This window comes from Centrocercus urophasianus, unplaced genomic scaffold, assembly GCF_019232065.1.
Source record: "Centrocercus urophasianus isolate 14NV4802_14NV808 unplaced genomic scaffold, USGS_Curo_1.0 seq_13, whole genome shotgun sequence".
Taxonomy (NCBI): Eukaryota; Metazoa; Chordata; class Aves; order Galliformes; family Phasianidae; genus Centrocercus; species Centrocercus urophasianus.
In genome coordinates this window covers 4,803,895-4,829,067 of record NW_024884475.1, presented here as the reverse complement: position 1 = coordinate 4,829,067, position 25,173 = coordinate 4,803,895, and the positions used below count along the sequence as shown (strand labels likewise).

General features: G+C 43.3%; 1 protein-coding gene across 1 annotated transcript; it reads left to right on the top strand.

Annotated features, from left to right (window-relative positions):
* Positions 1 to 1,962: 1,962 nt before the first annotated feature.
* RMND5A (required for meiotic nuclear division 5 homolog A) lies at positions 1,963 to 23,748 on the top strand. Its single transcript, XM_042812104.1, has 9 exons — positions 1,963 to 2,181; positions 6,475 to 6,617; positions 12,504 to 12,638; positions 12,809 to 12,909; positions 16,043 to 16,209; positions 16,499 to 16,664; positions 18,958 to 19,060; positions 20,513 to 20,667; positions 22,056 to 23,748. The coding sequence occupies exons 1-9, from the start codon at positions 2,040 to 2,042 to the stop codon at positions 22,117 to 22,119; spliced, it is 1,176 nt and encodes a 391-aa protein (XP_042668038.1). The 5' UTR covers positions 1,963 to 2,039; the 3' UTR covers positions 22,120 to 23,748.
* Positions 23,749 to 25,173: the final 1,425 nt, after the last annotated feature.

The window sequence follows — 25,173 nt, the reverse complement described above, 5'->3', positions numbered from 1 at the left end:
ACATGGATGCATCTCAACAAATTTTTATGTGTGCTATAAAATATTATTTAACCGATCTTAATTAAATAAACCAGCAAGCCTCTATTAGAGTGTCAAAACAAAATGGCATCAGCCAGACAGCGCTGTTTTACCTAGAGGAATTTTAAATTCAAAAATGTTTGCTGCAAGTGGCCAAAAAGGAAGTAGATTTAACACACAGGTATTCTGCAATAGATTGGCCAATACTTGACACTTCAGATAAAGCTCTGGTTATTCAGGTGAAGCAAGCCTGACGTGATCCAGCAGTGAATCACAGCAGTTCCGGTGGGACCGGATCTCCAGAGGTCACAAAGTCCAATCTCCTGCTGGAGGCAGGGACAGCTGGGATATCAGAGCAGGCTGCAGGCTGCACCGGGCTTCAGGCAGGCTGGAGTTTTACTCTTTGATCTGATAGACAATCTTTCCTCTCCTGTGAGAATTGCTTGTAAGCACACAACAGTTAACAGCGCAGAAAGGTACATGAATCAAGGCCAAACAGCATACAAGAGCAGAATACGTGAATTAAATCTTGAATTGCCTTTTTTTTTTTTTTTTTTTCTTGGTATTGGTATTTTCTTTACTGTAACAGTAAGAAATCTTATACTGCCCCTAGAGAAGACAGATTCTGTTTGATAACTATATATATGTTTGACAATATGTGTGTATATACATATGCTTGACTCTATTTGTATTTGACTATGTATATTTATATATGTATGTCTAAGTCAGGAGATCTTGCTTGAATGTGCTAACAGATGTCAAAGGTGACCATGGTGGTAAAGAACCTAACAAATTAAACCAAGATACTAATGACATAAGCCCAAGGCATTTGCATTTCTTTGAACATCATATATGAGTATAGAAAGAGCAGGAAAACAGAGGCAGCAGTTTGGGCCTGAATTTGACAAAATGACTGTGACTTGTATGCACCTACATTGAGAATAATCTCTGCTTTCGTGTCTTATTTCAGCAGTATGGCCACAGATGAAGCAACAAGATACATGGTTTGAGCTTTGGGAGTTGCCTACAGGAGAAGGACCTGGGGTCTTGGTGGACAGCAGGGTGGCCATGAGCCAGCATTGCGCCCTTGTGGCCAAGGAGCCCAATGGTCTTTTAAATGTGCATTAAAAAGAGCATGAAAAACTTGAACAAGAAAACCTCTGCACTAACATGTGCAGGAACTTGTATACAGTGAGGGTGATGGAGAAGTGGAACAGGCTGCCCAGAGAGGCTGTGGAGTTTCCTATGGAGATACTGAAGAGCCATCAGGGTGCCCACTTGTGTGACCTGTTGTATGGAACTGCTTTAGCAGCAGGGTTGGACTCAGTGATCTCTTGAGGTCGCTTCCAACCTCCTTGATTCTGTGACTGGGAGCTGGACTCTGTGATCCTTGTGACTGTGTGCTTCTGTGCTCCAAATTCAGGCCAGAGTTTTCTCAACTGATTCTAACTGGACAGAAACACACGGTGACACCTGCCTGGGGCTGCCATATCCAACTACTGAAGTGCCAAGGGGGAATTCAAGCAAAAAATATTTATTTCGGCTGTTCTTTTTTAACCAAGCGCTTGCCCAGCGCTCCGCAAGGGGGTTAATCCCCTCAGCCCACAACCCCACTGGTATCGCGCGCCTGCCCGAGACCCGACAGCACACAGCGCAGCCTCCTCCGCGCCCCGCCCCCTCCAGCCCGTCCCCATGGCAACAGCGCAGCCTCAGGACCCCGCGCTTAGCTGCCCGCCTCGCTGCCCGTTCTCTCCCGCCGGTAGGCCGGGGCTGCCCGCCGCACCGCCTGAGCAATAATCGCCGCACCTTCCTCTCTCCTCGAAGGTCCCCGGCTGCCCGCAGCGCCGCCTGTTCCCCCGCCGCCGAGGTCCCCGCCTGCCCGTCGCGCTGCCTGCGCACAGCTGGGGGAGATCGGGAAGTTGGACGCCGGGCCGGGGCTGACGGAGGGCGGCCGGGACAGGCCGCGGAGCCCGGGGGTGGGGGGAGACGAAGAAGAAGAAGGCGGCCCGGTGCCGGCCGCTATGGACCAGTGCGTGACGGTGGAGCGGGAGCTGGAGAAGGTGCTGCAGAAGTTCTCGGGCTACGGGCAGCTCTGCGAGCGGAGCCTGGAGGAGCTCATCCAGTACGCGGGAGGGCTGCGGCGGGAGATCCTCCAGACCGAGAGTACGTGAGGAACCCCCCTTCCCCCACACACCCCGCTTTGCTTCCCTATCCCCGTCCGTTCCCAGCCCGCCGCCCTCTTTCCCCATTCGTCAGGGCAAAGAAAGACCGCTTCGAAAGGTCTTAAAATCCGCCAGTGTGGAAACGCGAGGCCCGCAGGCTGCCCTCAGCCCTGCCCGGCTGTGCCCTCAGCGCGCTGTGAGCCGCTGGGCTGCTCAGCCCTGCGCCGTGTTCCGGGGGAGAGCCAGGAGATGAAGAGCAGGCTTGCAAGAAAGCAGCCAGCCCGCTGTTTATTTCGCCTTTCTCTTTGTTTTCTCTTTTCCTCGATGCTTTTGTCACTTATTTACCTTCGGGGAGGGCAAAGCCGCTCTTCAGCTGAAAGCAAACACGGCCTCGTGAGTGGAGTTTCTGTTTTGCAGCCGGTGTGGGCAGGCTCGGTCTCCGAAGCACGCTGTAAACATGAAACGCTCAGCTTGCACAATCAGCGCCGTGTTTATGGGTGGTGTGGGAGGGGTGCTGAGGCGGCTGAAGCGACTTCACCCAGCGCCCTGCAGGAAGTGAGTGGTGGCTCAGGGATTAGGAGTGGGAGCTGCCCGGCTCCTCTGCCCAAACTTGACAGCAGGGTGTTTATCTCGCTGCTTTCTGGGGTTTGCTCTTCTTTGGTTCAGAGTCAAATGTGTTTGCTGTGGGTTTGTTACAAATACAGGTGTGGTTCTCGTCTAGGAGCACATTTAGTTCCTAGAACATAAACAGAAGTGCGTGAGAGTTGCTGCGTGCACAGAGCAGTTTGCATAGAGAGCAAATATGGAAATACAGTTCTGAGGCTATTGTCTGCGATGAAGTCATGTTCTGTCTTTTTTGGTATTATTTTGGAAGCGCATCTCAGTAAATGGCGCTCAGTGGCTTTCCAGAGAGTTTGAGCTTGTGTGTTTTATCGACTGTCTTTAATGCATATCCTCACAAACAGATGCTGACCTTGCTTGGAAAGCTTTGTGGCACGACCCTTAGGCTTGTGTTGATACTTAGTGGAATCTGTGGGATTGCAAAGCTTTCTAAGCCTCCTATTCCAGGCTGGATGTGGCTCTGAGCAGCCTGATCTGGTGGTTGGTGACCCTGACCATTGCAGGGGGGTTGAAACTAGATGATCTTTGAAGTCCTTTTCAACCCAGGCCATTCTGTGATTCTATTCCACATCCAGAGCTCTTACTTCTGTTGTAATAAAGTGAAAACCCAGGGTGCTCCTTCCAGGCTCCATGTACAGGTGTTTTGGGGTGGTATTATAAAACCCCAGATGTGTTCTCAGCACTCACTGACCGACTGGTGATGCTGTCCTAGCAAAGTGCATCCCAAACTGAGTTTTCTTTTAGTCAGCACTCTAGAATGAAGCTAATGTGTTGTCAGTGCATACTCAAATATCTCAGGACTCTATTAAATTTTAATGTCTGTGGGTAGGCAGCTTTAATAGATTTCATGTACCTTTTTAGTAAGACTTGCAGCTTTTATGTGCTGTGACCTGAATTTTTATTTTTATTTTTTTTGAGAATTGATGGACACGGAAGCAGCCAGATATCCTAACATGGAGCTTTGTAATTTGGGGGTGTGAACTGCAGAAATATCCCTCTCTGCATGTGATTTAAAAGGGAACATTAAAACAAACAAAAAAACAGATCCAAAAGTAATAGAAAGAAGTTCATGTTGTGGGATGAAATTTGAAAGCAAAGATGTATGGAAAGGCCTTAAATAGGCATTGGCTACCAAAAGGAAATGAGTGGAGAAGAAAACCCTGTTAGTTTAGAGGCCGAAGCAGCTTCTATCTTGTGCTCTTTTTCCTGCTCTTAACATTTCTTGAGCTGTTCTTCATGTTAAAGCCCAAGCACTGAGCAGCCCCATGTTGAGCCCTGTGGATAGGAAGACCAAGTTTGCTTTTCTTCTCCTTTAATACATCTCATCTCCTAGAACAGCCAAGGCAGGATAGCTTATTCTTCTTGGATGGTGGAAGCAATGTCTGGTCAGTGTCTGGCTGACTGAACTTGGCTTTGAGCTCTGCTCACTGCCTGGTGTCTGACTGCTGAAGTATTTCCTTTTAAATTGCATCTCTGCACACCCAGTACAGTGAAGCTGTCAGTCCATGGTGTTCTGTGAGCACTGAATGCTGAGAGGGGTCTGTCTGCAGGCTTCCTTCTGCTGATTTATTGCAAGTAATGATGAGTTTAATTAAAGCAGAAAGAGATGCGCGTAGGGGGAGAAATCTTTTCTCTTATGAATTCGATGGCTTTTCTGCTGTAGCTGGTTTCTGCTGCAGTATGTGTTAGGGGACAATAATCCACTTGTTTGCTCGGGGTAGAAATACCAGTGTGTGTATAAGTTGTTTGGGTTTTAGCTTAATGGCTTTTCTAGGAAAAAATGGCTGTTAATGTGTTTTATCTTCCCTGTTTATGGGGCACTGCAGGTCTGGGGGATGAGCGCTTACGTTCTGGTTGTGGTTAAACTGACTGAGCGTTTTGTCCTGGGAGAAAGCACCAGAAAGTTCCTTAATCCTTTATGTAAGTTTTAAATGTCTGTCACAAGAAGTAAACAGTAACAGACAGTCATTATTGTTGAAGTAATTGTAGGAGGCCGACTTCAGGTGGCAGCTGTGTGAAATTTCTTCTTGAATTTAGGATGCGTAGAGCCAGATTGGTGACTGTGCACTATAGGGACTGTTTCCATCCTCAGCAAGAAAAAACGTAAAGCTCTGTCATTTTGCTTAAGGTTATCTTCATGGAACCACAGTAAGAAACCCGATGCCTTATTTTTCCTTTGTCCTTAAAAGCTTCGTCTATTGCAAAAATGCAGTCATATCTTGCATAGCAGAAGCTCGTGAAGATAAACGGGTCGTTTACTTTCTTAGGGATGAACTCCTTGTCGTGTGTAACAACTTCACCTTGTTTTTGCTGTCGACATCAACAGCAGAGTTGAAAGTTGGGATGCATAAGAGAAGAGGTTAAGAGTAAGCGGCTGCGGAATGGTTCCCTACCCCCTCCGACTGCAGCCTTGTTCTTTGTGAGCTGGGTTTCCTTTGCTCTCTCCAAGGCACATTGTTCAGTGTGCATTGTAATGGTTACTGTTTCTTTCTATTGTTCTCAGCTTGCCAGCATTGGAACTGATCTCTTCGCATGTCACTCAAACCAGAACTGTGCTGAAGTACAGAATGAGAAAGAAACTTTACCAAAAAGTGATTGCTTTTTAAAATCTTTCCTGTAGAGAAATGGTTTGGGGTGTTATTTTCCATGTGAATTGTTTGGATCTGGAATGTTAGGAAAGCATTTCTGGGCTGATGTATTTAAAGTAGCCTTCAGTAGAGTTGAAGTGGTCGGTGTGTGTGCCTGAAGGAATCAGTCTTCATGTAGGATGAACTCTGAGGGAGGAGAGACCTACAGAGGTAAGGCTGGCAAGTAGTCTCCTTCTGTTAGAAACCAAAACCAGAGAAAGGGCCGAAGTAAAGCACAGAAGGATGCTGTTGTCAACTTTGTTGCTGGTTGCTGCAGAGGGGCGTGAATTAGGTGAGAGGAGATGGTAAGGGGGTTGTAAGCACTGTGTATTTATATTGCCCCCAACGCGGGTCACACAGCAGTGCTCTTGGTGGGTGAGCTTAGCAGTATCGTGCTGCTAGAGATAAATCTGACCTGACCGTCTGCTCTTTCTTGGAAGCCTGATGTCTCCAGTCAGGGCCTCTGTGGCTATTTCACATCCCTCAAGGAGAGGCTGAGACTGGCGCTGTTTGGGACCATCCCCACTGCTCAGAAAGCAAATGTTTCACAGCTCAAATCCAAGCTCACACCTTATGGAGTAAGGAGGTGGTTTGGGGGTGAGAGTGAATTGGGACCTCGTTAATCCATATCATGTTGTTAACTTTAAGCATTGTGCTCTGATGTGTCTTCAGGGAGCTGTCTAGAAAAAAACTGATCCTGTAGTAGGTTAGAGGCTGTTTCCTGTTACGTTCTGTGAGATGTGTGTTTGGGGGTGTTTCTTGGAGACCTGTTTGTTGATCTGCTGAACTCAATTAGAACACACAATATATTTACACTACTTTTTAAAGTGCTGCACTTATTGAGTGTTATTTTTGTAACAGACTGGTTTCCTTGTGGGCTGAGCCATGTCCTGTGTGTCTTACTTAATTTAAGCTGCACTTGCTTCACCAATGCTTTCAAATTGCATTTCTTTTAATACCACTTGTCTTTATATGATGTTGCATGTTGAAGATTTAAGTTATTTCTTCATAACAGAGTTGGTGACTTTCTTCTCTTCTGTGTTTAGATCAAGATGGAGACTTGTCAGGGACAATTTCACTTGTTATGACACAGTGCTGTAAAAGAATAAAGGACACAGTCCAAAAACTGGCCTCTGATCACAAAGACATTCACAGCAGTGTATCCCGAGTTGGAAAAGCCATTGATAAGGTAAGTGTATTGTGGTTTGATGGTGTTATTGCATGCATTCCGTGGTCTGTACTCCTTCACAACACTGGGATTTGTGCTACTATTCATCTTCAGTCTTCCTTTCAGCTGCAGCAGTGTAGGCTTGGAGGCAGACATAAGACCATGTGATGTGCAGCAACGCTTCAGAACTCCCATGCAGAGCGCTCCATTTTGGAGCAGCTCTTGTTTCCAAGAGGACGTGGCATAGAGGTCCTGCTAGGCTGGTAACAGAACGTATTACATCTGCATAGCAAAGCGTTTGCTGCAACGTCAGTCTTGATAAGGAGTGTTATTTATAGGTGTGTGTTTCAGTTCTGGTTAATTGTTGGTAGCAAATGACCAGGAAGTGGTGTTCTGTTCTTGAGGGCAGCCTAGAAGCTGAGAGAATTTGAGACAGACATTCTTACGTATATCAGATGTGTTGTTGGTTCTTAGGGCTCAATTTCACAACATTTAGATTGAATTTACTCTACTTTCATTAAAAACAACTTTTCAGCTGGACAAAAACACTTGTATCATTACAGAGCACTAATTCATCAATTAAATATTTCAACTTTGTTAGTAATGGTAAGCTTTTAAAGCATAATTTAACAGTAGCACAACAAACTGCTGAAGTGCATAGTGCTGCTTTGTGGGACAGAATGTCTCTGCAGCTGTTAGGGTTGTTTTGCTTATGATTGACCATCATGGAGAGCTCAAACTTTGTACTAATAGCTTTAATCCAAGCATCACTGTTATCCAAAGCTTAAGGATGCATCTGCCTCTAATCCTTGCTGCTGTACCTAAACCTATTAACTAGAGTAAAATTCCATCCTTATTACTGGTGTGAAGCCTGAAATAAATCTATGTAATCTTGTCCTGTGTTTGAAACTTTTCTATTCTGTTTTATCAAGTGGAGTTTGTATGAAGAGCTTTCAGATTTGGGTGCACCTTTTTAATTTGAGTAGTCTGAGATAGAGCAGCCCTTGGTCTTGTATAAAGGCTGTAAATCTGCTGTGGAAGTTAGTGGCAATACTCCTTAGAGGCTGAAGGAGACAATGCATACGAGCTTAATACAGGTGAGACTTGAGTCTGATACTCAAATTGCTGTTGCTTTGTCACGCGCATAGATCTGACAGTGTTGTTGCTGTCTCTTAGCCTTTTGTCTATTGGTTTCATTTCAAAGAGAATGGCTGTAAATGAAAACATTGGTTAAATTTGAAATGCTTGGTTTTCTAAAAACACAGCAGAAGGGGATGCAGTGATCTACTCTGTGCCTGTACAGGGTCAGAAAAGCTGTTTCAGAGGGCTGTTTCAAACTGAGTTCAGCTTGCACTCTGTGACCTGCTTGTTCCTCCAGATTCTTGCTCCTGCTACGTGTGTGTAATGTTTTCAACAAAAGGCTTCCAGTGGGAACTGCACCAGTCCTGCTGGGAGTGAAGGACACATTTCTGTGCAGTGCAGAGCACCAGTGAGGGTTGTTATCTCCTTAGATAGGAACTGTTCAGCATGCAAGTAGTTTGGTTTTATCACTTCTCACTGGTTGTAGTGTCTCTGCTACTTGAAAGTGTATCCTGAAATCCCAGCATGTTTGTCAAGTGAGAGTGTGATGTTTAAACTCTGGACAGTACCACCTGAAAGGAACTTTGCGTGTGCGTTCAGTGCATTTTCTCCATGCTGCTGGAAAACATGCTCAAAAACTATTGAAATTGCCTTCTTCACACTGCTTCCCTATAATATACTTAAGCTGAAAATAATAGCAGTAATTAACTGTAATTGATGTTGCAAATTGATTCTTGATACATTGTGGACAAAATATTACTGATTCCAAAGTGAAATGCTTGTCTGAATTTAAAGAAGCTGCCCTTGCTTTGATTCACGAGATTTGAGTCCCGTTTGCTGTGTCTAAATCCTCACCCAGCACCTTCTCATTTATTTCATGGCTGGATTAACATCTCTGGGACACCAGTTATGGTGGTTGTAGCTGCGTTTGCTCAGGCACGGATAAATGTAACTCATGATTTTATTGCCTGATTTGAGGTTGGGAAACAGGCTAATGCTGGTACCAATTTAGTGACACATCCGAATGACATCTGTTGTTACACATAGCATCTACAGCCCTACTGAAAGCATTTGCTGTATTTTCTTCTTGTGGCAAACAGATTAATTTTTTTTTCCCAGTGTTGAGGAAGGGGTACATCTATATGTCAGTGTTAGTCTGGTCTGCATTTAAGTTCATTTAGTCATTACTAACTTGGATGGGACCTAATGGATTACGTGCTTATGTGCCCCTTTTGTTTTCTTCTTTGATAAGGGACGTTTGCATCCAGTTGCATCTGTGCTGCAGCACCATCTGCTCCACTTCCAGTGTTCATCCTCCTCTTGTTGTTCAGCACAGTGTTAGCAGGTAGCTTACTCCTCATCTCCCTGTACATCACTCATCTGCAATGAGTTCATCCCCAAGCATGGATGAGACAACTAAATGGAGCAAGTAAATGTTTCCCTCTAGCAACCACGTGAGCAGTAGTTGAATGCCTTCATTTAGGAAAGCTTTAGTAGTCTTTGCAAGTTGAGCATCGTCTGGTGAACAAACAGACTGAACAGAGAACTTCTAACAGATGTGTTTGTGTTTGGGGTCAGAATTCAGAAGAAGGAAGGAATGCCCAAAGCAACCTAAGCTGGAAAACTGGCAAATGAAGCTGTCTTTAGTCACCATTCTTCTCCATATCATGTTATTAATAGGGAAGGTTGTGTTGATTGAAATGGTTCATCATGTGAGTGTCTCGAGTCCTCATATTTCAGCAATTATCAGTAGTGTATTTTTCTTGGCATTATTGGTAAATGTAGCACATCATATTCTACACCTTTCCTTTAGGCTTGTTAGGTTAGGCTCCTTAAAGAGTGGCTGCTGCTCTGCAGTAGGAGCTGACATGCTTCTAAGCTTAAAATTGAAAGTGTAAAATAAACATGTTGGGGTCTGTAATGTAAGGAATTCATTTAACTTGCTGTGAAATTCCCCATGCCATCAGTTGGCACACTGTTGGTATTTAGAAAACAAAGCTGGGAGATGTGTAGTCATGAGCATCTAGTGCTGGCATGACAATTATGAAATAAGTGAGAGAAAGGCAAGCAGTCATTTGTTGTGACATGTGACAGTCACTGGCTGTGTTACGCAGTCAGTTCTTGAAACGGCTTAGGACCCACTGGAAGCAGAGCTGTGGAATCCCACATACCATAGAGACCCCAGAAATCATTCATGTTTTGTTTTTTTAAAGAAAAGTAATTGAAATGAGAGCCTGATCAAACATGGGTTCATCAGAGAACGGATGAGGGGGAGGAAGAAAACTTACTGAGGTTCCTGGATTGTATTATATGACCTGCAGCTACAGCACTTCTAGGTTGGTGTGAGTCACTGCTGCCATCTTTTATAGGATTAAAAAAAAATCCAATTTGCAGTGGGGTTTTGAGAAGTTTCTCAAAGCTCATAGGTTTGTTTCAGAATTTTAAAAAAATTTATATATATATATATATATATATATATATGTTATAAGTGTGCTAGAATTTGAAAAGGAACAAAGAATAACTTCATTGGTAATGAATCTTCTTTTCTATCCCAGAAACCAAAGTAATGAAAAAAAGAGCTTATGTGTTCTCAGTGCTGCCTCTGTTATTTGTTTAATACCTTCTCTATGGATTTTCTACCTGCTAGAGGTGTCTGGAAAGCAGCACCAGAATCAGCAATGGTATTGAACTGTAAAGGCTTCAAAGGATTGGCACAGATGAGAACAGTGTTATTTAATCTTCAAAACTCTTATGTTTTTCACTACAAAGTTTAAAGATGAGCAGCAGGGCAGGGAATTTGGAAGTCGAGACACCTGTGTGGAAGTGTTAGCTCTGAGACTTGTCTCAGTGACAGTGATTTAGATGCTTGTCTTGCCCCACCATCTCCAAAAGATGGAAGAGAATTTGCTAGCCTAAGGTGAGTGTTTTACTGAGGGTTTACAAAGGGAGTGCTGCCTTTGAAGCTGTGTGTGGGGCTGAGGAGGCTGCTCCTTTCTCATGATGTTGCAGAGCAGCATCAAAGCAGTTTCAGTCCTGGAGGCTGGCAGCTGAAGGGTGGGCAGGTACTTGCTACCTGCTAAAGCAGCAGGTATAGCCATGTGGGTATTGTGAGGGAGACGTGGGATTAAAAGTGAGCCCTTCTGCCTGGAGGCTGGGTGGCTCAGGGGTCTGGGGGAGCTCAGATACGGAGCTTTGGGGGTGCTGCCACCCAGCCACGTTCCTTGAATGGTTGGGAGGGCTCAGCAGAGCACAGGTCTGCCGTGCTTCCCCCTGCGTATTTCTTTGTGTGGACTTCAGAGGAACTGTGACTTACTGTTTCAGCTGAAGTAAACTTGGGATTGATGAGGTGAAAGCTGCAAGGAGGTTGCTCTCTACTGTGGCTTTTTTTTTTTTTTTTTTTTTTTGAAGAATCTCTTTCAAACTTGATCTCACTTCTAGAACAGGTTAATAGGAGACTTCTGAGTGCTTCTGATAGCATTGCTCTGCAAATGTCTGTTGCCTGGTGTGTGTTGTCACAAAACATCATCTGACTTGTCGGGCTGTTTCTGAAGGTCAGAGGTATTGCAGCACTGGAATACAAAGTGCTGATCTAATGCAAACCCGCACTGCCGACTCGCATTTGGTTTGAAGCTGATTATCCAGCTCTGTACCAGCAGCCCTTACCCCAGGTTGTGTTTTGGCTAACCTGCTGCTCCAGTGTTAGCTGGCCTACAGAGAACTGGTGGTGCCTGGCTGCCGAACAGCTCGCACAAGCTCAGTGGTGTTTGCTGTGTCTGCTGTGACAGAGGTGAGTGTGCAGTGTTCCCATATGTGCAGAGCTGTTATCATCACAGAACCAAAGCTGAAGCACTGCTAATATCACCAAACTTCTGGTTTCTGAAGTTACTTCCCAGAAGGCAGCAGTAGCTACCAGGCAATCAGGCGATGCGCTGCCTGCTGGGCTCTGGTTCTTTTGCAAAAAGTTTATTTTGGACTATGGGTGTGGATGTTTAATCAAATTATCTTGCTTGCCCAGAGCACTAAACATGTTAGCAGTTAAAATCCTGTTTTATATCCTGGGTTAGAGTAAGCGTTGCTCTCCCGTTGCCAAGAGGCACAGTGCCAAGTGTTACTAAAGAATCACTGTGACAACATTTTTACTTATTCCTGGAGTATGTCCGTAGGCCACTGACCTAAAAATATGCTGCAAAGGGATCGTTGGGGTTAGATCTGCAAAAACACTCTGGGATCTTCGAAGTTCAGGTGCTGGTATATTGAAATCTGCAGAGATTTGGATTTCGTTGTCATTGGGAGCCTGGGGAGAAGTGACATTTTCCTCTTCCAGCATTGTCTGCCCCCTCCAGTTGTGTCAAAAATTCTTGAGTTAAAGCTTTTCCTTCTGATTTGGTGCCCCGTTGTGACAGTGATGCACTGATAATGCTATTTTGATTTTAACGTGGGCGATTTTTGTCTTCTGTTCTTCTGCTGTTCAGTTTTCATGTATGGAAGAACTCTTTTCTGCAGTACTTTCTTCAGAAACACGTTGCACTCCAGGAGTCTCTTTATTAGTTAACTCTGCTTCTCATTTGCTAAGCTAACTTGTAATTTGTCACTGTAGTTCCTTATGGTGGATAATATTGAGACGTGAGATGAGCAAGCCAAAGGATGTCTTCTGTACACAGGAGATAATGAAGCAGCTGACAGATACATTTTACTTTGAACAGGAGGTAATTAAGGGCAAACTGAGTAATAGGCAGAAAGCACTGGAGTGGAGACAGAGATGTCCCGCGTGAAAATTACATGGGGTTCTTTGTTCCAACCTATTAAATGTTAATTTGTACCTTTCAGAATTTTGACTCTGACATCAGCAGCGTGGGGATTGATGGGTGCTGGCAGGCTGACAGCCAGCGGATCCTCAACGAGGTGATGGTGGAGCACTTCTTCCGGCAGGGCATGTTGGACGTGGCCGAGGAGCTGTGTCAGGTAACGTAAGTGTGGATGTTGAATGTTCCTGAACGTGCAGCGTTACGCTTTGTGACAGCATCCTTACTGAATGCTGGCTTTCCAGGTGAATATTGAAACTGTCTGGAAAAAACAGCAGTTTAATTGCCTCTTTTTTAGGCTTTAACCTGCAGCGTGCCTTTGTTTTTCAGGAATCTGGTCTATCAATAGATCAGAGTCAGAAAGAACCATTCGTGGAATTAAATCGAATATTGGAAGCATTAAAAGTTAGAGTTCTGAGACCTGCATTAGAGTGAGTCTGCTCAATTTTTTTCCTCCTTTTTAGAAATTCTTTTAATAAATCCATAGTGTTTCACTTTAAATATTATCTTGTTTTGATGTGTTCTCATTTGTTCTTTGTGACATCTTAATTATTGAGCAAATGTTTTCCAGTTGTTCTCTTGTTGTCCCTCCCAGTGGCCAATGCTTAACTAAGAAAGGGATCCTTACAGTCATAGAATCATAGAATTGCTCAGGTTGGAAAAGGCCTTAAAGATCATCAAGTCCAACCACAAAGTATTCAGGGTTAATTTAAGCTTTTGGGAGGAAAATTAACTTTGAGAACAGGTGATCAGCCGTGATGGTTTTTTACTGTAGTTACAGTGAAACACTAGTGAATATTATGCACAAAGGTCCAGCTGTTGAGGATAATAGGACCTAATAAAGGTGTTGGGTGTCACCAAGTCTTCTTTGCTTCACCAAGCCCTGGTGGGGAGCAAAACTTAGATTCAGGATCAACTGTGTCACTGTTTCCTCAAGCCAGTTCCCTGTTTAGTGCAGATAAAGACTGGGAAGAGGGAATGAAAGGATAGATGTGATCTGTAAGGACTGCTGCTGCCAGGTAGGTGATCATTAATGTCATAATATGTTCCTGATAGCCAGAAAGTGTTTCTGGTGCGTGAGTTGCAGGTGGAAGCGTGGGCTGAAAGCATGATCTGAACAAAACAACTCGAGGAGTCCAAGAGTTGGAGGTTCTGTCTGAGCATTCAGCATTCCCTGAAGTCTGAGAGAAGCTCAGATGTTATCAGTCAGCCTTAGACTAAAATATTTTCAACAGCTTACAACCACTAGACGTGTAAGATGGTGCTATAAGGGAAAGATGATGAAATATCTCATGGTTTTGTAGTTTCCAGGAGTGGGTACATGTCTGTGCTGTACAAATCAGGGCAACTTTTATTTTTAAGAACCATAAAGTACCAAACCAGCCCTCAGCCTTTCTTGTGGCTTTGGTAAGCTTACTCAAAGGCAAGAAAAAATAAAATAGCTTTTTAGCAACCTTTCAAAAGTAAGAGACATGGAACAAAGCATTGAAAATGTATTTCATTCTAGATCTTAATTTGTACACTTAAAATGCCTTTTTTTTTTTTTTTTTTTTTGGCATTATTTGGCTGACTAAATACTTAACTAAAATGTACTTAAGTGCATTTTTCCACATGAACCAGCTCAGGTGTATGTCAGTTCAGAGGTCATTGGCATCTACACTAAATATAGGATGCTCTGATATCAAGCCTGCAGTAAAATCCTGGAGTACAGCTCTGAGTCATGCGAAGTTTGACCCGAATAACCTTTGCATATAGATCCACAGGTGGAAAGTGCAGCTGGTTTATTGCCATTGCATTGGGTAAATGAAGGGAAGCAGCACTGCAATGCTTTGTGATGCAGCTGAACAGAATTTAATGTTGGCTGCACCACATACTGCTGTAGTTCAAATAGTAACGTGCCTGTTGTAAAGGATGCTCTCCCTCTGAGGAACAGTAAATTATTACTGTTACGTCCGTCTACCTCAAGTCACTAAGTTAGATCAGCTCATATTACCCAGGCCCTGTGCCTTATTCATGGCAACTTAGCCACATTGTGTCATTCCTGCAATGTGTTGAATATTTCTCAAACAAAGGAGAAGGCATGGTCCTTCTTCAAAGGAAGCCTTATTCCCTAGACAGCTGAATTAGATGGAGAATAGAGTGTATTGTTAGTTCAATTTCTATGCTGGCTTCCCTCCCCCGCCCTGCCTCATTTCTGCTTATAGTGTGACTTTTTAGGGCAAAAACTCTCTGCCTCTGTTTGCCTGGTGCTGGGCACAAATGCTTATGTGAAAAATGTGGCTGTTAGGACAATGAAAATGTGACAATACTCTATCCAGCTTAAGAACTGAGCTGTGTCTCAAAATGCAGTTATTCCTCAGAATTGCTGGTGCTGATGAAGTAGTTTCCCATATTTCTCAGCAGTGATCAGGAGGAGCATTCTTTGTGAAGCTTTGATGGGAATAAGTGGCAGGTTCAGGACTTCTGATGTAGTCTCCCAGGGAATAGGCATTGTCATTCCATGTGTCTGTAAAGCAGTAAGGTCTTGGTGTTCACTGTGACCTTTGGGGACATGGTTTAAGCTTACTTTAATCTCTGTCAGGCTTTGTGAGATGCATCCTAACTAAATTCCCCATAGGAGCTAGCAGAGAGCTGTGGTTTGCACAGTGTACAGCATACTTCAAAAATTTCAGATTGATTTGAGTCACAGAATTGAAGACACTGAAAGTGTCATTTTGAGAGGCGTTAGGAAGACAGATGTTGTGATTACTGATGGTTTTGAACTGTGGTGGGGAGTATGTGAGTTGAATGTTTTAGCCATCATTTGCTGCTTTTTCTCTTTCTGTTGCAAATCCTTTGAATAGGAATGGAACTGGCTAGTCCAAACACCTCAGGCCTTGCTTCTGTGTTTGCTTTCTTCTCATCCGAATCAGTGCTGCCACTCAGAGAACAAGAAAACAGAAAGCTTGTCTAAAAGCCAGTTTGGAAAAACAGCCTCTATTGCAGCCAGTTGACAATAACACAAATCACATTTTAGCAGAGCCGAGTACAGTATGCAGACTGATTTCTCTTCCCCTTGTACCTGCAGTGCATGGACTTGTTCCATAGGTGAACTTCCCCTCTCCAGGGCAACGTACACACAATACAGTGGCTGAGCAGAAGACGCTGGGGAATGAGGAATTTGGAAAATATGTTGTTGAAAGCATTGGTTGTACTTGTATGACATGCAGCAGAAGACTGTAATTGTTAAGATTCAGCGATATTAATTCAAATATAGGAATTAATTTCAGCTATTTCTACCTTCTATTGTGCCTAAATCGGTCTTTCCTTCCAGTTGCTGTGTTAGAAGGCACAGGCTAACCTGTGCAGCACTAGAAGTATGTTGTACATGTATTGTGCATGCAGCATAACTCCTACTTGTAAAGGATCTTACTCTTTTCTGTGCTCCACGTAGGCTAATAGAAGTTCAAGGAACAGTCACCTTCTTGAAATAGCTGTTTGATAATTGTAATAATTTGATATCATGTGGGCTGACATTTAATTACTCCTGTGTCACGTCCCTTTGTACCTCCTCGTTTCTTCCAGGTGGGCGGTATCCAACAGAGAAATGCTTATGGCACAGAATAGTTCACTGGAGTTCAAACTACACAGATTATATTTCATTAGTTTATTGATGGGTGGAACAGCAAATCAAAGAGAAGCACTTCAGTACGCTAAAAACTTCCAGCCGTTTGCCCTAAACCATCAGAAAGGTAAGGTCTTATTCCCAAGGCACTTGGAAGTGACGTGTGGTAGTTAAATGCAAATCATGCTCCCAGTGTGTTTTCGGTCATTATTTTCATTTATTTTCATAGCACACTGGGGCTCTCATAGGTGAAAGTGTCCTGTGATGGCTGGAGCTATAGGTTGTAGAGGTGAGGATGTGTGTCGTTGCTTTGGTGTATCTTCTGCCTCTGCTTGTTTCTCTCATACAGTCTAAAAGCGAAGATGCCAGCTTCTATTCATAGCATGAAATAACTAACTGTTCCTGGTCCCTCACAGATATTCAGGTTTTGATGGGCAGCCTGGTGTATCTGAGGCAAGGCATAGAGAACTCGCCGTACGTTCATCTATTAGATGCAAATCAGTGGGCGGACATCTGTGACATCTTCACAAGAGATGCCTGTGCTCTTCTGGGTCTCTCAGTCGAATCACCACTCAGTGTTAGGTATGCTGCTTTTTGCTTGCTTTTAAGACCTGGTACATGGAGTTTTGGTTTCTGTTTCTAATTGAGGACAAAAGAAATGCTGACAAGTAGTCTTATTTAGCTGGTGTGAAGTAAAGAGTGTGGTTACAATTAGCTCCAGTGAGATTTGCAAGGATGTGAATGATGAGAGATTCTGGTGTGCTGGGCTTTCTCAGCTGAGAGGAAGCATCTTTTCAGCTCAAAGGGAAGCATTCATGGAAGGATCTTGGCTTCTGTAGCTTAGACAGAAGGACGAGGATGGCCATCAGCCATTTATTTCCACAACAAGTGTGTGAAAACTCTTCCTGCTGCGTAACCACAAAGCACTAAAACTCCAGCCGTGATTCTGTCAGCACTTGATCATTTCTTTTTAATCCACGTGTTTTTTCACCTGTCTTCTCCTTACGAGAGTGTTTGAATCAGGTTGTGATGTTAACTGCTCAAATTTCCAAACTATTTGTTGGCCCTCATTTGCAAAGGATAAAGGCTCTTTGAAGCCCAGTAGCTAATCTGGCAAAATGCAAATCGATAGTAGGCTGTCAGAAATGTTAAGAAAAAGCAGTTTAATCTCCTTCTAGCTTTTCAGAAGATAATGCAGATCAGCTGCTCTTTAACCTTTGGCTGCCAATTGCCTGATGTTCTAATTTCTATTTCAAACATTTAATGGAAAATCAATTACATGCGTCTTTCAGGGCTAGTTTCAGTACTCAGCAGAAGCTTCCTTACCTCTTCCTGGGTTTGTTTGTTAACTACTATTTGCATTTTATTATTCTTCGTTAGAGCTCTGTTTGAAGTTGTCCTACCTTCTGCTTCTCCTGTTTCACACCTCTGTCATAAACTACAACAAAGGGAGTTGCTTCCACATGAGTTGTCTTCCTGGAATAAACAAAGCCAGTTTCAGTTGGAGGATTTTATAGATAGTCTAAATTATGGATATCTGTAACTTTGGTTGTTAGTTCTCATGTTGTTCCTGTTGCAGTGAAGTGAGCAACCACCCATGGTGTTTTCCTTTTGTGCTGCCACTGTAATGCTGCAGCTCTCAGTGCAAGTGTCTGAGATTTTCAATGAAGTGGAAAAATCCCTCATATTTGGATCTGTTGGCCTCTTGGTTTGAGCCCAATATGAATTTGATTGTGCTGAAACATGTTTGCTGCGCAGGGGGTGTCGATATTCCTGTCACAAATAAGGCTGTTTGAAACTGACGTGACCTTTGGTGCTGCAGATCCTTTAAAAATTAAACTAGCTTCAAGTGAAATCCCTGTTATCAAATGTACTGCTTTTCAGAATGTTGATAGAGGTTGCCTGCTGTAGTTTTCTTTTGAAGACTGATTGGTTTCTTCAGTGTGTGTCTAATTCAAGTCTTACAGTCTGAATTACTCTGTGGAGTCAATAGGAAAACTTAGTGCATTGAGGAGGTCATTGCTCGGGGTCTTGAAGGACAACAGGATGCCAAATTGTTACTTACATTTGTGTTTTACTTGAATTGTTAGGTGCCCATTGGACTCATCTAGAGATGTAGTGTAGAATGGTTGAGGCAGTAGTGCTTTTATGATGCACCTGTATAAACTTCCCAAAGAGTTAACACAAGTTACTCAGTGCTGACACCAACAAAAAGCCAAGTGCAAGGAATGAAAAGGCCAGTCATTTGGAGAGGTGCTTCATTTCATTTTTCTTTAAAATAGCAGGCAGCAGGCTGGCAGGCTTCAGGCACATCCCTCACAAGAAAACTAGCCACAATATTGTTGTAGAAACCTTAAAAATAAGTATCTGGAGGAGCAGAGGAGAGGAAGGTCATGATAATAAAACATGCACAGATAACAAAATGATTTGCCAGAGAAGCAGGGCAGGCTGATAAATTCTGTTTTTGTTGTTCCTGATTTCCAGGCCCAAAGCACTGTTGTTAGACTGAAGTTTTTGTCCATCAAAATGTCTGTTAAATTGTCAAAAATCATTGTTAATGCTTTGAAGTGTTTTCCTGAAAGTAATGTGGGAAGTTCTGGAAATGGGTAGCTCTCAGAGCAGGCAGAATGTTGAGGCACTGCCACAGTACAGCTGTATACTGCTGCTCTTGTTCCATCACTGCATGTTGTGCTTTCCTTCCTTCTCTTGCCTGACGTTATTTCCCTACATTTGTTTTCTTTCTTTACTCAGCAGCACGGACACAAATTGAATGAAGTAGTATAACACTGCTGTATCTAAACTTTTTAAAATAGAAATACAAGAAATAGTTACTTGCTAAAACTCACACTATATTAATCTGTTTTTTTTTCTGCAGTTTTTCAGCAGGTTGTGTAGCATTACCAGCTCTAATTAATATCAAGGCAGTTATTGAACAAAGGCAGTGCACAGGTGTTTGGAACCAGAAGGATGAACTACCGGTGAGTGAAAGCTGAGCTGTTATGGGGCAGATGGATCTCTAATGGAAATGCAGGTTTCAGGCTGCTTGTGTGCTGGATGCTAGGGGATGTCATACGTAACCACCAGCTCCAGCAACTCCAGGGTCTGAGGTTTCCTATACAGAGACTTCAGGATCTCTGCTCATGTTGATCACGGAACCACAGAATGGCCTGGTTTGAAAAGGACCACAGTGATCATGTGGTTTCAACCCCTGTGCTGTGTGCAGGGTCGCCAGCCAGCCTGGCTGATGGACTTGGCTGCTGCTTTTCTGTTTGTAGCTTCAGCCCACGGCAAAGCTGAGCATGAATCACCACCCATACTTGCACAAGGGCCACTGGTATGACCAGCTGTGCAGGCTGCCATAGGCAAGGCACTGCCTTCAGCAGCACCCACATACAGGACTTGCATAAAACATAAGCATGGGCAGCTGAGTCCCCTTCCTCTTCTGTAGTTGATAAAGTTTGAATCTCACTGAGGAACATGAGCTTCCTCCAATTGGGCTTGAGATCTGTTCATAGGCTGCTTTGCATTGACACTTCATCAGGCAGATACGAAGTAGAAGATGCAGTGCTGGATCTGTGTCTGGGATCTGTATCTGAATCTGTATACATTGGGATCCAGTGCTCTGTGCTTCCAGCACAACTCTTGAGTTAAAAGAAGCTGAGTTGTTATGAAATCTTGTTTTCCCTTTATAGCTTTTACTAGGCTCATGCAGCTCTCCAGTGACCTGCTCCTGATTTGGAAATAAATCCTGTTTAGTGCAAACTGGGCATGGACTCAGCCTCACTGATGGTAGCTAGAAGAGATTCACATGTAGCTTCAGTGCATGTGTTAAGTTTTTGCTCAGCTGCTTTTTTGTAACAGTGAGAGTGGAACTCTCAGGCATGCACATTCCAGCCCTGCACTTGTCAGTCCTTTCCTTAAGTCATCTATATGCTCTTTTCTATTTGAGGTGTTCATTTCTGAAGTCATTTATTGCTAATGGCTGGAGTTTTTTTTTTTTTTTTTTTGGACCAGTATTTTCTGTGTTACTGCTGAAGAGAAATGATTCTGATGCACTTTAATATTGATGGGATTTCTAGGTGAGGGGGAAGTCTTTCAGGAAGCTGTAGAAATCACTGGTTAGAAAATACAGGATGCCTTGTTGGGTCATCAGCTCAGTTTTCCTAACAGAGCACAGACCTGCACTAAAATATACACCTATCTTTTGTCAGAATACTTTGATTTTTTAGGGAGTTGGGAGGGAGAGCAACGTAAACTGCCTTTTTAAGATCACAATGAAGTGTTCTTGACTGGGAAGTTGTAAAGCATCAACATGATGGACTTTGCTGCCCTCAGTGCTGAGTTACAGTTCTTAAGGGTTTTGTGACATAAAGGAATAATTGTCTGGAAATGTTGCTTCTCAGGATAAATCATCTTCATTTTTTTCGCAGATTGAGGTGGACCTTGGCAAAAAGTGCTGGTACCATTCAATATTTGCTTGTCCCATTCTCCGTCAGCAAACAACAGATAATAATCCACCTATGAAATTAGTCTGTGGTCATATTATATCAAGAGATGCTTTGAATAAAATGTTTAATGGCAGCAAGTAAGTACCGTTTTTTTGCATTCCAAGCTAAGTGTAGAGAATGATGAATCTTAAGACTGAAGTGTGGTGTTTGAGGAAAGCTGCATCCCCAATTCCATAACTGGTGGAAGCTTGTAAGTCTTGGAGCATGACTTTGAAATCAGGTGGCTGAGCTGATGTGCTGGAGGATAGCATAAGAAACCTCTGATGTTGTAGAAAGGGATTACATGAAGGAATGTAGTGAACAGAGTAATTTTCCGAGCTGCAAATGCCACCATGTCATCACAAAATTCAAAGAGAGACTTCTGCACACCTGGTTTTTTCACTGGCAGCAAGGCTTGTAATGGTGGAAACACCCTTTAAAGTAGGCAGGGGGAGTAAACCTGTGAGGAGATACAGCTTAGCAATTGAGTGGGTAGTTGAATTATCATGCACTGGTAGCTACAGGCTTTTGGAAAGGAGGAAAACTGAGGGGAGAGCTGTACAGATTTCCTTCAGGAATAAGGTAACGTGGATTGAATGTATGCAGCTTCTGCGAAGGCTGTTGGCTTAATTTAGAGCTCTTGGTTGTTTTGTGACATCTAGTAAGAAAATAAGTGATACTGTGATTGAAAACATTGAGTAATGTTTGCATGCTTTGCTCTGTTTAAAAAAACAAACAAAAAGGGAAGGTATGCTTTTGGGATAACTTCATCTGTTTTTAAGCCGAGAAGCTTTCTGCTGTGTTATTCCTGTCTGTGGTCACTCATTCCTGATGCTTTTATTCATCAGCTTTAGTAACAGAACAGCTCTGACAAAATTAACTTTGGGGAATGAAAGGTGCAGGCTTAGAGATGGGGGGAGAATGCATCAGTGCTAGAAGAAATGCAGTGAGCAGATGGAATTGTGCTGGTGGAGACCTCAGCAGGGAGGGCCAGGCTGACCTATTTAGCCATAGCCTGCAGGAGCTGATCTTTGTGGATTGAGAAATGACAGCATTTTGGGAATCGGGGAGTAAAACTGGCTGGATGTTAATGAAGTCACACTGAAAGCCACCAGCCTGCTTACAATGGCTTAAATGCAACAAACTAACCCCAAAACTTAAATAATAGATTAACCGTGAAGAATAATTTCCTGGTACTTAATAATTCAGAGGTGAGTGGGTAAAAGGTGAGAAAACAATTAGAGGGAAGAAAAATGGGATAAGGTTTCTTTCTGTGAAAGGTAACTTTTAGCAGAGCCTTCACGTATTTTTACTGTGTGCTGCTGGGGGAAAGGAGGAGGGACTGTCACTGCCCATCTGATACCTTTGTGGTGGAGGAAGAAGCTGAGTGCTTAGCTGTGTTTCAGCAGTGCTGGGGCTCCAGAAAGCACTGCTACCGGGTTCTGTCTGCTTTACAGACATTCTAACATGCTGTCTTCGTCCCCAGATTAAAATGCCCCTATTGTCCGATGGAGCAGAGTCCTGGAGATGCCAAACAGATATTTTTCTGAAGAAAAGCTCCATTATGCGGTTTGTAAGTGACACTCTGCAATTCAGGTGCATTTTGGGAGAATTAAAACACACCTGTTCCATTTTATGCAGCAGACTGAGGACTCCTATGTTTGTATAAGCTAATGCTACAGAAACTTTGCCAACATTTAGTATATACATACCAAGTGGAAATGCTACAGAAATATTATTACCATAGGGCTTTACTATACTCTTGGTCTCCATATCTGATCAAGTTACTACACCAGCAGTTGTCATTCAATGCAGGTTTTTGTACTCAATTATATGGTGACTTTTTACTTTTTAAAAGCAGAAATGGATCACCCCCATTTGTTTAATATTCCTCCTGCTATCATCTATCAGTAACTGTCACCTTAGAGAATGTTTGTGGAAGAAGTTTTATTTCCTGTAATGTGTACATAATTAAAAGTAAATACTTCAGGAAAAAAAAAAAAAGTTTGATAAATTGAATAGTGGTTATAAAACTAATTTGTATTTTTTTTGCTGAAAGAGCTGTGATATATTCTGAGTTTTTCTTTCAAACATTTTTTCAACTTTTACATAGAATTCAAAGTAAATGTGCATATATATAAAATATATAAATATATAGCCCTAAGGGGCTACCTGTTAAAATCCATCACTAATTTATAAGGGTGATGTGTGGATAGATTACTGCTGGAACAGAGGGAATAGGAAATCCTGTTCCTTAGGTTTCAAATGCTTGTGTAAAAGAATACTCAATAAAAGGAAATTCTGAAGTGGAAATGCTTTTAGTCGATGACGTTTGCTCTCTGGCCTTCGTAGTCATGTTCCTTGGACTTTGTATTCAGGATTAGGCTATAAATGTCATGTTGCTGTATAGGTTAATAGTCATTATAGTGTGCTATTTATAAACAGTTATCAAAACCAAATAAATTGTATAATTATTCATTGTTAAATGGGGGAAAAGCATGTTCTGATGCAGTCTTCTGGTCACGACGCTGCACTTGGCAGAATTGGGCCCTACGTCACGTATTAGGAAGTAGCAAGTTTTCTGTAGCTTGAGAACACTTTGCTTCTAGCCTTGTTTTTGTAGTAGACTATTACTGCCATTACCACTTTTTCTGCTAAATTTGTCATATTGTTGACTAGGTAAATTTGTACTCATGAACAAGGTGTAGATCATGGCAGTTCAATCTTTTTCTAGTGTGCAGATATTTGTATTTATTGCACTGTCCTATAGTAGGGCGAGCAGCCATAAGGCATGCGAAGCTACGTGTAAAATTCTATTCCTGTATTGTGGAGTAAAACATCCAAGCTGACACGGTTGAATTCTGACACACTGGTTGAATGCCCTAGCACCATGCACTGCAGAGAAGACCGTCTGTGAGACATCTCCACCTCTTGAATCTGTGTGTCACCTGGCTTGAGAGACTGAGTTGGACTCTGTCGGATCAGTGACAATGGATGTCCTGAAAGAGACACGAAGAGCAACAAGTCGAGGCACACAAATTTGGAGCCTGAAATGCGTTTGGTTCGTGTGAACAATGCAGGTGTGTGACTTTCTGCAAAACTTCTGTTGTATTCACACTGAGTTCCAACCAACCAGGTTACCGAGTGGTAAAACTAACAATAAACAGGTGAGGATATTATTTTCCATGTAGGTTGCCTAGTCTTGGTGACATTGTTTTCCATCTTTTCTTTTGCGTGGAGTTGCTTTGTACTGAAACGTGATGACATATGGACTAAATGGAAAAAAAAAAACAGTTCCCAAGGAACAGCTCTGTTCTCAGAATCACAGAATGGCAGGTTGGAAAGGACCTCAAGGATCATGAATCTCCAACCCCCTGCCACATGCAGGGCCACCAACCTCCACATTTAATGCTAGACCAGGCTGCCCAGGGCCCCAACCTGGCCTTGAACACCTCCAGGGACAGGGCATCCACAACCTCTCTGGGCAGCTGTTCCAGCACCTCACCACTCTCTCTGTAAAGAACTTCCCCCTGACATCCAACCTAAATCTTCCCTCCCTTAATTTAAAACCATTTCCCCTTGTCCTGCAGTTATCAACCCTTTCACAGAGTTGATTCCCCTCCTTTCTGTAGGCTCCCTTTAGGTACTGAAAGGCTGCAATCAGGTCACCCCGCAGCCTTCTTTTCTCCATGCTGAACAAGCCCAGCTCCCTCAGCCTGTCTCCATAGGGGAGGTGCTCCAGTCCCCTGATCATGTTCGTTGCCCTCCTCTGGACCCTCTCCAACAGCTCCCTTTCTTGTACTGGGGGCTCCAAACCTGTACACAGTACTCCAAATGGGGCCTCACAAGAGCAGAGTAGAGGGGGACAATCACCTCCCTGTCCCTGCTGGCCACCCCTCTTCTGATGGAGCCCAGGATCCCATTTGCCTTCCGAGCTGTAAGAGCACACTGCTGGCTCACATTCAGTTTTTCATCCATCAGGACCCCCAGGTCCTTCTCTGCAGGCTGCTCTCAAGGACTGCTCCTTCCAGTCCGTAAGGATGCCTGGGATTGCTCTGGCCCAAATGCAAAACCTTGCACTTTACTGTGTTGTTCTGTCACGTTGCTGGTGGTTTGGTGCTGGTGTGAACATAAACCCGTGTTGAAAATGCCTCTGATGCAGTTCTCTGAGTACAAAAATGGCAGATGTTAGTTGGCAGTGCATTGGAAAAGTTCTGAATTGAATTTAAGTGTGTTCCTGTTTTCTGAATAGTTCACATTATGGACACATAGCTAATTTACAGTGTTGACTGTTCTTTCCCTAGCTGTGTGCTTGCTGGCTAACTGCTTGCAGTTCTGAAGCTCCGCCAACAGATGATGCTCGTTGTCTGAGTACAGAGTGCTTATGTGCATGAGGTGCTGGGTGGTTGTGAGGCACTGCCTGCGCTTTGGTTCCTAGAGCTGCCTTTTGTTTATCTCCTACTGCCTGAATTGTTTCCTTTGCCTAAAGAGTGAATAATAACAGGAGGCTTTCTTATGTCAGATCTGATCAGCAGCCAATGCGTCCATTTTCTGCACTGCAGTTTGGAAACATCCACAGTGTTTTTAAAATCAAATACTTCTGC

Bases quoted from the DNA above. Each gene is read 5' to 3' on its own strand.
- RMND5A (XM_042812104.1), top strand. From the start codon at position 2,040: ATGGACCAGTGCGTGACGGTGGAGCGGGAGCTGGAGAAGGTGCTGCAG. The intron at 16,210-16,498 runs GTAAGGTCTTAT...GGTCCCTCACAG, and splicing joins TGCCCTAAACCATCAGAAAG to ATATTCAGGTTTTGATGGGC. The intron at 20,668-22,055 runs GTAAGTACCGTT...CTTCGTCCCCAG, and splicing joins AAAATGTTTAATGGCAGCAA to ATTAAAATGCCCCTATTGTC.